Below are 14,618 nucleotides of genomic sequence, written 5' to 3' on the forward strand. Positions count from 1 at the left end.
AAAGTTAATAGAAATACAAGGTTAGACCATCATCTAATCGGGTTTGCCAGAATTTTCAATTTGATGCACCGTACCGACTACTAGGCAGTACAGGTAGATTTCGACAAAACACGCAACCACTCATAGACTGTTGGGGAAGAAAAACAGATTTTAACTAAACTCACCACCACTCATGCGTTAAAGTATAACCTTGTATTTCTTTTAACATTGGTATTTAACTACAATTTTTTTCCCAAATTAATTAATTTTCTGTGCATAACTATCTATTTAAAAAAAAAAATTCGAAAAAATATAATTTTTGAATTTTTCTCAAAAAATTTAATATTTCATTTCTTTTTCACGAAATTATATATTATAAATTTAATTTTGAAATGTGTGGATTTTTTTTTTTTAGAACAGCTTGGGATTTTGGAAGTTTTTCCAAAAATTTCATTTTTTGTGAATAGTTGTGGATGTAGAAAAAAATCGAAATATCAAATTGTATATTTGAAATTTTTTGAAAAAAATTAATTTTGAAAAAATTTTTTGAAAAAAATTAATTTTGAAAAAATTTTAATTTAGGTTTTTTTTTTTTGAATAATCCAAAAGGTTTGCCCCCTCCCCCATAAAAAATAAGTGGACGCCCTGATGTAAAAAGGTGTTTTTTAACTATTATTTAAAATATTAAAGAATCAAAATGATCATTGGGAATTTTTACAGGATTTGTATCAGAATCGCCAACGGATTTTTTTTTTTCATCGTCCCATCACTATTGAATATATTTAACTTATCTACCCAATATCCAAAAATTTAAATAATACAATTTTATAGTTATATGCGGGACGCTACATGAGTTCTAAAAAAGCTCAATATTGACACAAAAACATCATTTTTCCACGAACTAAAAGGGATTAAGAGGCCTCAAACATTGTAATAGTTTGTTGATTGTCCTCAGCAGAAAAGGTATTTCTACAGCAGGAGAAAAGTACACACCCAAAAACGGGACAATTTATTTCTATGAACTTTTCATATTATAATCTTCCAACGTCAATATCTCTAAATAAATAAATTTTGTTATTTAAAACGTGTTCTGTATGTGCAAATGTCCTGATTAATTAAAGTATGGAAGCATGAAAATGTCGAATGTGGCATTTTCTTCCCCCTAAACAAGGAACATTTTAAATCACAGAACCTATTAATTTTAAAAAGAAAAAAGTATGAATACTTGTAGATTACCATTTGCAAAGTTCTTAGAAATAAATTAAATGTACACACATGATAGAATGAGTAACAGACCTCTCAAATTATTAAAAACAAAGATCAAAATGTATTTTTACTTGTAAAATAAGTACTATAAAAATATAAAAAGAAATTTTTTTGATTCAAGAGGCCTAAAAATGGGCTAATTTTGAGCCATAAAAAATCTCATCAAATTGAAATTAAATTGGAGAGTTTTCAAACTTTACTCAAATTAGTTTTTTCAGAAATCTTGGTGCAGGGGAAAAAAGTATTAAGCCAAGAACCGGACCGTTTAATACCGGGGGTACATTAAAATCTGAGCACTGACCAATTAAATAATTAATGAAGGTTGAGTGATTGGAATTAATTATTATTTCTATATATTAAAGCATACACAATTAGTTACAAAACAAACTTGAGAACTTTAGCTTAGGTACAAATTAAGAAGATGGCTCTTGAACGTGATCGACGAATTTATATTCGTGGACTCCAAGCAGATGGGCGTCTCCAGGACTCCAATGTTGAAGAAGAAGAAGGGAAAAGACGAAAGTGGACCGTATTAGTTAAATAAAACAGCCCAGGCTGATCCTCTAAAGCCCATGAGGGCCCATGCAAGAGATCTCGGGTACTCACACGAGACTGTCCAGAGAGCTATCAAGAAAGTAGGTGGAAAGAGCCTTGTGATGTGGAGAGGCCACTTTTGATGCCGTCAATGAAAGAAACCTATCTACTCAGTTACAAGACACTTTTGAATGAGTATTTTGAGTTCTTTTAGACCCCGTATGGAAGTTATTCCAACCCCTTCGTCTACACCTTTTGGGTCGAGGAAAATACCTGCAGTCTCCGTCATCCAAGCACCGAAGCCCCCAAAGCCACTGCCACCCAGCATTGGAACGCCATCACGGAGGCCTGTATCTGCAGTGGGTCCCATGTCTTCCACCGCCACTTGGAAGTTATCATTGCTGCTAAGGGCAGCTATATTATTAATTAAGAGATAATAAATGATATCTTGTTGAATTTTAAAATTCAAAGTGTTTAGATTTTAATGGACCACTCGGTATACAGCACAATATTTCAAAAAACTTATTTATGTCAAAATATATGTACAAACCTTAATTCATATTTAATTTTGGGTCAAAATCATTTTAACTTGCTTTTGTGTTGTTGACGGGCTATATACTATATATACGGGGTTGATCTATATAGAAAAGCAAAGAATGTATTATTGGATTAAGAGGGGACTGATCTCGACTCAATCGATCAAATAAGTTTTCACGTAGGATTAAACAATCATTGGAATTTGTACGGTATATGTATTTCTGTTCATGTATGTTCATAGTAATTTTCTGTTTTAGGAGTTTGATGACATAGAAGTTCCTCTCTATAAAACCTATTACGTTCATCCTGTAAATATACTTTAACCCTTTATGGACCAGTGTTTTTTGTTAAATTTAAAAATGTGAAGGGTCTTTTGAGATTTTTTAAAGTTGTACTTCAAGCTATATTATTATAACAAATTATGAAGTAAGTTGGCAAAGCAAAATAAAAATTAAACTATCAATATGAGTTATATGAACAATTTGTTTGAAGTACTTCTGAAAGGACACTAGTTCACATTTGGCTAATGGTTCATGGTAGATACAAGAAGAAGAAATCGTAGTGCCTAACTTAATGAGATGTGATCTACTCCAACCGCATCCCTTCAGTCGACTAATTGACTCCGAATCGCTCCACCACACTGTGGAATGCTTCAAAAGAGACAAACTCACAACTTCATTTGATATAACGATACGTTCCATTTACTTTCATTAGCTTTCAAAGTTCGAACATCTCAAAAAAGTCGAGATGCATCTTATTCTACTTCAATAATGTATTCTTACGTCATATGGAGAAATTGTATAACTATAATGTTTACAACTACATAATCAGTACAACTCCATATGACAACTAACGGAACATTAATAACATATATATATATATTGTTCATTTTGCAAAGCTAATTCCTTATGAATTAAAAGGTTGTGATAATTGAATTTCAACTATCCCCTATCGTTATCTCCGATTTCGAGATATAAAAAGAAAATATAACGTGCGAGCAAACTGATAAAACGTAGCCCTTAAAATAGGTGGCCGTTAGACCAGCTTTAACTTTATTAGAGAACTCATGGAAAAAACTATTTATATAAATCAAATAAAGAAAGAAAGAGATTGAAAATGATATTATATATTTTCCAATGACCTCATTTTCCCGACTTTGAATTCATATTTCATTAATAATTAATATTAATTATACTGTTATTATTTTTATGATTCTTTTTATATATTTTCTCTTTGTTAGGGCGCTCTCAAACTCAGGATTAAAAAATTGGCATAGTTTATACAAGTATATATTGAAAAATGACATTAAATCAATTCTTTAAACACATAAATTATAATATAATTTATAACATAACATAATATATAAAAAATAAATTATACATTTATCAATCATTAAATAAAAAACTACACAAATTATTAATCTATTAAATTATCCTCGTCTCCTGATGATATACTCATGGACTTTTCTACCATTAACCTAAATCAAATTGCAAAATTTATACATGGTGGTGTATAAAAATTTGATTCATCTTCGACAATATTGACTCGGGTTAACGGTGAAATGAATTGAATAATAGGGTTGTTCTTGTGTTTTTTTTTGTTAAGATTAAAAGATGTGTTTGTATATATTTGGATTCGTTCATTATTAGTACTGCTCAAACTCTGCAGGAAGATGCAGCTTTTTCTGTGCAGCAAAGCGTTTAAGGGCATCAAACTTTCGATGTAGGCTCTCGACCTCTTCATGCATCCTCTGATTGTCCTCCTATGTGTAGAAAATTGAAAGGGAGAGAAAAAATAGGAAATTAGAACAGATATAACTGGAAAAATATATAGAAAATCTATGAAAAAATTATTCAAAATATTATATTTTTTTTTGTGCAATGAATCACGGAGAACTCTTCCTTTATTGACATAAACAATGATTTGGTAGTCATGGAAATCGATTTATGAGCTGTCTAAGTAATGCTATGAATGTGAGGCTTGCGTATCCTCTGAGGTACTTGGAGGCACTCCAAAGGGATTTGGAAAAAAAATATTTTACAAAAAGCGTTTTTAGTGATGTATTTCACAATAAAAACGTATTACGCTGTATAAGAGGTACTTGGGAGATGAAATATCTTACAAGTGGTACTTTACAGAAAAAATATTGATAAGCCATAGTACATACTAAAACATGAGGATGGGCAAAATGTAGAGAAAAATAACAGTTTCAAGATTATAAAAGGAAAAACGGTTGGTGCTATCTTAATTTTGTCTTTTTCGTTCATTCGTTAATAGATAGTTGTGATGTTAACATCCCTCTTTCTCTTTAAATGATAAATTCCCGAATAATTTTGCTGTAATTTTTTTAAATTGCATTTTAAAATACTAATCTATATGTATAAATACAACTTAACAATATTTTCCTTGCGCTAACGCTATTTTAAATGTTGAAGGCTCTCCTCTTTATAACAGTACTACATTTTCTCCCTCAAATCATATCACCACTAGCTGATGTTAAAAATAGTTATAACTATGTAGTGCCAAAAGTATTGCTCCTGCCTTATCCTAGAGCTCTACAAAATGACCATCCCTAACCTTAACTTCTCTGCTATGAAGAAAACACTACAATATTACCAAAGCTTATCCTAAAGGAATATTTCATTATCATTAGGCAAAATGTCAACTGACTTGTGCTTTGAGGTCTCTTTGCACACATATAATGCGCTCATTTTCCCTTCTCATAATTTATGTTGTATATATATTAGGATTATGTACAAGTTTTAACTTGTACAAGCAGTAAGTTGCAACAATAACAAATATTGATGAAGAATGTATACTTGTGACGACAAGAGGATGATGATGCAATTATTGAATATCCTTTGAAAGGTGGATATATTAATGATGCAATCCTCTGTGGGACATTATATAGTACAAATGCCCAAAGTTATATGCATATATTACTGATAAAGAAATATAATAAATCCGTAATTTTAATAGATCAAAATGAAAGGATAACATCTAGGACAGCTAGAAGCAATTTTTAACTGGTTCGCTCCCCCCCCCCCCTCCAGGTATAAACTATTACATGGGTCTGTGGTATGACCAATAAAGTTAAGTGACGTCATCAAGGACCTAACTCTATAAGCTTTTAGGACTAAAGAGTACCAAACCGAGAATGAACTTGACGGGATTGCAGTTGTTAATCCTAAATAAGGATTTGAACAACACTAATGATTAGAGGAGAGGATTATTAATATTTAAAAAAAAGATAGTACACTAAACGTGCCTATTGGAACCAAACTCACAGATTCACGACGCCATAAAAGTTTTGGGTCTTGAATTTATGAGCTACAAACAAAACTATATACACAACTTTATAAGTGCCCTAAAAGACATTTTTATTCAATTTTTTTTTTTTTGAAAAAGTATTTAAAAGTACCCATATCTATTGAAGTGTCCCCCCTAGCCCCCACCCCCACTAATTCCAACGTCTTTGTCATCAACGTATGTACATATAGTTGTTAATGATTAAAATGATTAATGCTACAATGACTGAAATAAGGTTTTATAAGACATAAATATTATATAACTGTATGTACAAGAGACATACCAACTTGTACAGTAAATCATCAACCTTGTAACCAACCTGCACATGATCTAAATCTTCATACTCCTTTCCTTTTTCATGCTCCAAATCTCCTTTCTGTTCAAGCCGTTTGATTCGACAAGAGGCCGCGTAGCCACGATTCTTTAGAGTTCGACGTCTTGAATATGAAAAAGAAAAAAAAGAGATATATATAAATATAGAATTAGAAACCATTTTTATTATTGTTCTTGCTATTAAAGAAAAAGAAGAAAATGAAAGGAGGGAATACTTTTTTTTTTTTTTTTTTGCAAAGCAAAACAACAAACCAGATGTAGTCGTCATATATATGCAACAGCCGGATTTGTTGTGTAAGATAGAGGAGTTGCTATTTAAAGCAGTCATTCAATAATATTATATATGAAATGCCATATCTCCGGGTTCAAAGAACGTTGTGTTCGTTCTTTCTCTGACGTCGTCTTCATTTTCTCTCTTTCTTCAATATTATATGCACAAAAAGATATATATATATATATATATATATACAACTCTTCATGAGTTGTTTTTTTCCTTGTAATAATAATCATAGAGAGTGCATAAGACGAAAACAAGCCGAATGAATAAGGAAATTATCCCTTAATCATAGAGTAATTTTGAAGATTTATTAGTGGTTGTTGTATAGGAAAAAACGATAGCGAATAGGCATTGGTTTAGTATTTGTAAGGTCGTATATATATAAGCTGTAACTAAGTAGAAAATAATATTATGAACCTCTCAAAGTCAAGGAGAAAACATTATTATCTACCTCTCATAGTCAAATCCCCTACGACCCAATGATGATGTATTGGATTTTAATAACTCCTTATCATCATCATCATCATAATTCTATGAAATAGTTTATAAATAAAAGTAGTCATGAATCTTACAACATATATACGCATACATAGTTATCAGGGGTTCTCAACCCAGGTGGTCTTTTGCAGCGCATCGGCAATGACTGCAAGAGATTATATGGTTAAGTATCCATATAACCCTCATCGACGTTGCAAGATATATTAAAAATGCTCCAAGGTGATGAAAAGGTTGGGGATCACTGATACAGTAAAACATACCAGTGGTTCCCCACTGTGATCCTTTGTGCAACACGTCATCAATGACAATATATTACAATAAATGGCAATCTAGATAAAAGGCTTGGTTGAGAATGTTTTATAATACTTTTATAGCAGGATATATATATTAAAAAATACCTATAGCGAAGGAGTGATAAAAAGGTTGGGAATCACTGATATATATATATTTTTTTTTACCAGTAGTGCCCAACCTGGGCTCCCTTGTGCTTCACGTTGATTCGTCGTCAAGGGTTGCAAGAAATTACGTAAATGATCATCTCTATAAAACTCTGGGTTGATAATATTTTATAATACATTTGTTCACACTCTAAGGATATATTAAACAAGGGATATAGGATTCTTCTGTGATGAAAAGTTTGGGAACCACTGATCATAAATATCAGTAGTTACTAACCCAGAGCCCTTGTCATCCAGAATGATTCGTCGTTATTACATAACATATCCTTAGAAAACTTGTGAAAAAATGTTATAGGGCAGTGATGAAAAGATTGGGAATCACTAATACTGTAATTACATTTGACATACGAGTTTAGTTTGATCGTTTCTGTACGAAACTTCTTGGAGGTCAAAAATTAACACGGATGTCGAAGTAGTAACTTATCTGATTCGCAATAACTTACAAAAAAATAAGCTTGAAACTACTCTTTTGTCTACTCCCTGCCAATTAATGACCAGCTCGTATTATCTAAATAATCAAAACAACTCAATCTAAATTTCTGCTCCTCGGAATTCCCCTCGGATGTATTTAAAAAAAACTGGGCTATCTTCGTTGGGGCACTACTTGGTTCTCAAGGTATTTCTCATTGAGTAATAGAAATAGAGTATTGCAATGATGAATAAATATGATTAGTATTCAAACCGATAAAAGTGAGGAAAAGACACAAAAATCAAACAACAGAAAAACAGAAGGAAATGATTTATCACTTACCAAAATGATGGATAGTTAAAGAATAGCACAGGCCAAAATTGGATTTTAATAATAGTATGTTAATTCTTTTGTCAAAGAGTGACCGCACAGAAAATCAAAAATATTGAAATGTTCTTCTACATAAAATAATATAAGATCTAAGATAATTTTCTTTACTAAGTATATAAAGTTGTTAAGTAATAAACAAAACAATGTAATGATCTCAAAATAAATAATAATTTATTTTAAAAAGGTGTCGACACCTGGAAGACTTCTCAAAACATGAACGTTATTAGTTAAATGTTTCCGTCTTCAAGGTAATCTTTTTACTTTTTTTTTTTCGCGGAAATGAGTGCGCTTGATTCGTTCGCCGGTAATTTCAGGTTTGGTTGAGTGGAGTGTAAGGAGTAAGCACACACACACACATACACCGCTTTTTAGGGATCCTCCGAATGCCTGAGTTTTGAATATATTTACAATCTACATAGTATGTACATAATAATATTGATTATATAATTTAATTTTTCGTGAATAGCTATGGATTTTGAAAGATTTTTTTTACAAAATATACAAAACCAAACTTTTTTACAAAAAATAATCCTGCAGATGCCCCTAATCTTGAATCATACACGGACCATGTTATGACCGATGATCCACTAACAAGAACAGGCATTTCCATACATATTCCGCACGGTTCAATTATTAAGTATGCTAACAATTTTTATATTTGAGGTGGAAAATTCAGTTTGTTGATGTAAATAAATTTCTCTTAATGTTAGTGATGAGAATATTTATGTTATTGCTTCGACAGGACTTGAGTAATTTGAATTTTTTGACAGAAATTATAGTGTTAAACATTCCATATTAGGAGAAAAGAATACAAAATCAAGTATAAATGAATGTGTTAGTAAGATGGATCATAGTGTGATCATAATCATATTATAATAAGGACTGTTTAACGTCTAGCACGGTGCTATTATCACAGCAAAACTCAATAGGATAATTATGAGTGAAAATGGTAAAAATACATGCTCAAAGCAAAGTTAATATTTCAAGAAAATGACACCACGAAGTAATTTGAATTTTTTAACTTCCTCTTAATGTTTAAAATTTGAGAACTTGTCAAGTTTAAAATGGATAGAAGGCGCCTTATTTGCTATTCTTGTACGTCACACAGCGTCTATTGAATGGTTGATATATTGATGGTGTTATTTGGACTTTTTTGATAAAAATTACGAATTGATTAAAAGTGCCATGTGGCACATTGTAAAGGTCCATATAAAAGATATATTACACATATCTACATAATAAATATTTAAGATTATTCAAGGAGGTCCGCAGAGGTTGGGGTGGAGGGGTAGTAGCCCCACCTATATTAAGGGATTTTTGCTTGTAAATAAGCCAATTTATTTTTTTTATTTTTTTTGTGAATTGCTGAGGATTTAATGTAAATATTTTACCAAAAAAATTAGATTTTGTAATTTATCATGCGTACGCCCCTGTTAATAAGTCAAATGAAAATTATTGTAGCAAGTAGTTTGTAATTAGATTTGTACGGGTCCTTAATTATGGGACTTAAAATCAGTCCAATCTTTAATATCAGTCCTAGAATAATGTCTCTAAATATTATAGTACAGTATCTCTCTAGTGTTTGCAAATTGTAGTAAAACTTTTAGTTCCTTTCATGCACTCTAAAATAGTTTGCTATTACAGGGGCGTCCGCTGGTGTTATGTTGGAGGGGCTGAACCCCCAACCCCAAAAAAGGAGGTTTTTCTTTTTAATAAAAAATCTAATGTTTGATTTTTTATTTTAGAAAATAATTTAATTTTTCAATTTTTTTCCCCAAAAAACTTAATTATTCAAATTTATCTTCCCAAAAAATTACTTTTTTGTGAATAAGTATGGATCTATGGAATTTTTCTCAAAAAAAATTTATATTTGAAATTTTTCCCCAAAAAAATTCATGTTTTAATTTTAACTTTTCAATTTTTTTTTGTAAACAGCTGTGGATTTTTGAAATTTAAACAAAAAAAATTGTTAATAGCTATGGATTTTAGAAATATTTCTCCAAACAATATCTTATTTGAAATTTTTTTCCAAAAAATTTAAAATTGGACATTTTTTCCAAAAATTTTTTTAGAAAATTGAATTTTTCCAATTTTTTGTAATCATCTGTGGATTTTTGAAATTTTTTTCCAAGAAATGTTTACCTTTGCATTTTTTTTTCAAAAAAACCCAAAGCCAAGCCTTCCCCCACAAAAGAATATAATATATATATACATAATTCCCTAGAAACCCTTGGATTCTTCCTAATTTAGAGCTCATCAAAGTGTTTATTATTCGGATCATTGATGGTAATGATTGATGATGTCGCTACTGGCGTTAATATATGATGACGTCATTAAGCATCGTCGAGTTCTATGGGACGACTATTGTATCCAATTCGTCTGCGTCCATAAGATTTAGCACGTCAATAATTTTTTAACAGATACATTACTATTCTCTAATAGTTGGTAATTAAAATGACTCATGATGATACAATTAAATAAGGCCCTTTAAATGGAAGAATTTGCAACTTCTACATAATTACAATTTGTAGACAACATATATAAATGGTACTTTTAGTGAGCACAACAAGTAAAGTGGGAATAATAAGTTGAGAATCGCAAGTTATGATTAATTATTTATATCAAATCATGTGAGCCTCTGATATCTACATATTTGAAATAACAATGTGGCCCTCAAGTGGGAAAATATGTTGAAAACCTTTTAAATATGACATTTTTAGACGGATAAATTGAAATTTGTACAGACTTCCTACACAATAATAGTTTGCTATTCTTCTTCATAATTTAGTCCTAACTAAAGTAAGATGATAAATGTACCAAAAAATAGTCTTTTTTTTTGCACCTACATGATAATTATAAATTCTCCAAAATGGGGTGGTCATGCCCCCCCTATTGTGCGGCCTTGTACGTTACTGGCTGATATGTATGAGAACGACATTTAGTATCATTGAGTTCTATGGGACAACTTTTGCCTCGGATTTTAACATGTTCATAAGAGTTAAGAGTGGATTTGGACATCAATATTTTGGGACTGTTGCATCCAGAGACTTGTAAAAAATATAACAAGCCTGTATCTAATATAAAAGAAACGGAAAATATGCGTGTTAATCTTTACAATTTGAATAATATTCATGACGTTGTATTAGATCAGATGTAAACAGGTGGGAGAGGTAAAAAACAAACACAAATCCCACTCTATAAATATAGCAATGACATATTGGCTGTAATTACTCTGATATTGATTTTCAATTCCACTAAGAGTCTACCAAGTATTTAATCTTATAATTCCTTAGCAAAACCTCATTGACTAGTTATTACGGATAACTTATGTCGATACTCTCTCTTCAAGGACTAAATAACAACGATAATAGCCTTAGAAAATAAACGAACCTCTTCAGATCATAAAAATAAACAAAACTCTTCAGAATATCAAATAAACAAATATATTGCATGTGTTGACAGGGGCATGACTCAAAAATTAGAGTCCTCTTTGAGGCTGTCTAGCCTAGGTTATAAAAGTTTTTAATTGGCATCGTTGAAATAGCTGACAAAAAGCACCAATTTGATGTTTGTTTTGTTTTTGTGCGATCAAAAATGTCTGAGCAACAAACAAAATGGTAGAGGTTGTGCAATCTCATCCACGCACAAGTCAACAAGTGGACGCTGTTCTGAATAGGAGAAATGATGGCTTCTAGGCTGAATCAAGAACTCGGATCGAGAGAACCTTCAGGACCAAGCATCCAACTCAGGCCATGGTCCTCAGCGTCGTAGAGTCCGACGGCAGTAAGATGCCTCCTTACTTCTTCAAGTCTAACGAGAAAGGCCCTCCGGTACCATGTCTTGCTATGGTTGAAGATCACGTTCTCCAGGTACAACTATGTGTTTACCAAAGACGGCGCCCCAGCACACACTTCCAAGAAGGTACAATATTTATGCAGGGAGAACTTGGCTGCCTTCTTTCTGGCAGACTTCTGGCCTTCATCCTCACCCAACATGAACCCCCTAGACTTTGCTGTTTGGTGTGTATTGGAGGGTAAGAAGAACAAGACTTGTCATCCAAATGTCAATACCCTGAAGGCCGTGATCACGAAGGAGTGGAAGAACTTTTCCTCGGACTTCATCAAGGCCTACTGTGCTTCTATTCGCTCCCATATTGAAGCCATCATTCAGAATGAAGAATATTGAATAACAAGTGCAGGAAATTTATTGAATTACCAACTATTGTTTCAAAAGTTTGGCATAAAAATGGCATAAAATAAAAATATGGAGAGGTGAATACGGCTTTTAAAATTGTCTAATTTTTGAGTCATCACCCTGTAGATCATATTTTATTCAACTGTAGTTTGTAATTAGAATGACTCACGATCTTCTAATACTATAAGACATTATGAGACGACGAAATTGCAGCTTGTACTGGACATATGGTACTTTTGGTGACGACAACCGGAACTTGAATAAATATGATTGTATATTTCTATATATAAATTTACATATAAAAGACATATTTATGTGGATTTAAAGACAAGAAACCCCCATGTCTTTTTGTGGAGTGTTTTTCTACTGTTCTACATAAGTAATTTTATGAAAGGAATATTCTAATCAAAGAAGGGGGGGGGGGAAGCAATAAGAACAAAAAAAAAAAACAACGACTAAAATTAAACGTGTTCAATTCAAGAAAAAAAGAGCACAGAACAGAAGGGAAAAAAATCAAATCTACATACTAATAACGATAATAATAATATTAATTAAGTCTCAAATTACAAAATGAAAAAGAAAATGATTGTACATTCAATGATTGTACTTTGTACAATGTGAGTTCCGTCCATTTTTCTTTTGTAAGTACTAAGTAGATTCTACTACGTTATGTTCAAAGAAAAATCAAAAGGAAAGAGAGGTTTTGTAGTGTCTTTTTCCTCCATATTCTTTTCTTCTCCCTTTCTATTTCTCTCACGGTGTTACCTCGCTATGTACTGTGTCTTTCAGGGGTGTCCGTAGGGAGTGGGCCGGAGAGGTTGTAGCCCACAAATATTCAAATTTCAAAAAAAAAAAAAAAACCATTTATCTAAATTTTTTAATTAAAAAATTTAATTCTTACAAATCCCCCCAAAAAACAATATTGTATTTCTAAATCCATGTATCTAGTTGTCCACATTTTACTTCCCTACCACGAATATATATATATATATAACGCCCCTGACCTTTGCTGTCAGCTGTCAATATTGCTGCTACCGTTCCCCTTATCCCTGTTCTGAACGTTGATTGGTGGAATTAGAGTTATCTAATGTTATGCGGTAAAATCGGCATTACCTCGCAAACATAACATAACAAATATACATTGTACTTTGTTGTCAGCTGTCGATTTTCCTGTTTCTTTTCTACAAATTAGTGGTATGTACTTTAAAAAATGATTCCAAGAAGAATGAGCTTCTTATAAGCTCCCCGGTTTCTTCTCCAAGGAAATATTGCGTGTTACAATTATATTGATAATGTGTGAACGCTCATCAACAATTTTTGGGAAATAATTCCATAGTTGGAAGGATTTGACTAACTACCAGCTGTTTTTAGCTCATTCTTTTTCTATTTAATTTCAGAGGGGGGATTTCGTGTTACAATAAATGTGACGACAAGTCAAGGAGCTGTAAATGATCATTCTCACGAATCATTGAACAACAGTTTCATAGCTGAAAATAATTAGATAACTATGTACTGATTTGGGTTTTTTTTTTTTAAATTTCCTTTAGTATGAAAGGTTGTGTGATTACATCAGGCAAGGGAACGATATTTCATGTTCAAGAGCTGTCATCAATTATTATAAGCTATCTATGGTAAATAGTTTTAAAGTTGGCAATATTTGAAAAACTACCAACTAAATTCTTACATTTTTTCTGGGGGTTTTTCCAGAAAGTAATCAAAAATGTGTGTGGAAAAAACGTTGTGAGTCCACTTTTGCCACCAGTAAGGTGAACAACCCATCTTCTCTATTGAATAACTCTTTGTTCACTTTTCTTTCCTTTTTCAGTATTGTGACCTTTGATTAGTTAAATTCGAATGAATTCTGAAAAATTACTATTGAATAATCATTCGATAGTTTGGAAGAATTGGTTAAGTAACCCAGGGACTCTCAGCCTTTTTTTTAGTGATGTACCACTTGTAAAATATTTATTTAATCCGAGTACCCCATTACCAGTACAAAGCATTTGTAGCTTCAGTGACAGTTGGAGGGAAGCTTGATTTTTGGAATTTTTTGAAAAAAAATCCAAAAATTGAAATGTTTTGGAAACAAAATTAAATTTTTTCTGAAAAAAAAAAATCAAAAATCTTTCGCTAGTCATATAAAATTAAATTTTTCCAATAAAAATTTCAAAAATCCATATTTATTTTCAAAAACTTAAGTTTCCAAAATTCACAGCTGTTCACAAAAAAAAAAGATGAAGAAAAAAAATTCAAATATTAAATTTTTTGGAGAAAAATTTATAAATCCATAGCTATTAACAGAAAAATAAATTAAATTTCAAATATTCAATTTTTGAAAAAAAAAATCAAGCGTTAAATATTGTATGTAGTAAAAACCAAAAGTCCTAAAATTGGGAGGGGGGCTACAGTAACTCCAGCCCAGCTTCTGCGGACG

The 14,618-nt window shown here is 31.6% G+C and overlaps 2 protein-coding genes across 6 annotated transcripts in view; one reads left to right on the forward strand and one right to left on the reverse strand.

Annotated features, from left to right (window-relative positions):
* LOC121116166 (kinesin-like protein KIF3A) overlaps positions 1-3,729 on the forward strand; it is a 73,134-nt gene extending 69,405 nt beyond the window's left edge. For all 4 annotated transcript variants that reach the window (XM_071888024.1, XM_071888025.1, XM_040710401.2 and 1 more), the window contains one exon: positions 3,557-3,729. In XM_071888024.1, coding sequence (XP_071744125.1) covers positions 3,557-3,579 — 23 coding nt within the window. In that variant the 3' untranslated portion in view covers positions 3,580-3,729. The remainder of the gene's footprint in view (positions 1-3,556) is intronic.
* Positions 3,506-14,618, reverse strand: part of LOC121116167 (transcription factor MafF) — a 73,829-nt gene continuing 62,716 nt past the window's right edge. Inside the window, exons 1-3 of one of the 2 annotated variants that reach the window (XR_005863784.2) lie at positions 7,943-8,209; positions 5,945-6,062; positions 4,058-4,078 (exon numbers count right to left, since the gene is read on the reverse strand). Coding sequence is in view for 1 of the 2 variants with exons in the window: in XM_040710403.2 (XP_040566337.1) it covers positions 3,962-4,078; positions 5,945-6,062 (235 nt within the window). In the remaining variant the exon portion in view is untranslated. Of the gene's footprint in view, positions 4,079-5,944; positions 6,063-7,942; positions 8,210-14,618 lie in introns of those variants that run through there. The other variant, XM_040710403.2, reaches the window with a different exon arrangement.

The sequence above is a fragment of the Lepeophtheirus salmonis genome, chromosome 4, assembly GCF_016086655.4.
Source record: "Lepeophtheirus salmonis chromosome 4, UVic_Lsal_1.4, whole genome shotgun sequence".
Classification (NCBI taxonomy): domain Eukaryota; kingdom Metazoa; phylum Arthropoda; class Copepoda; order Siphonostomatoida; family Caligidae; genus Lepeophtheirus; species Lepeophtheirus salmonis.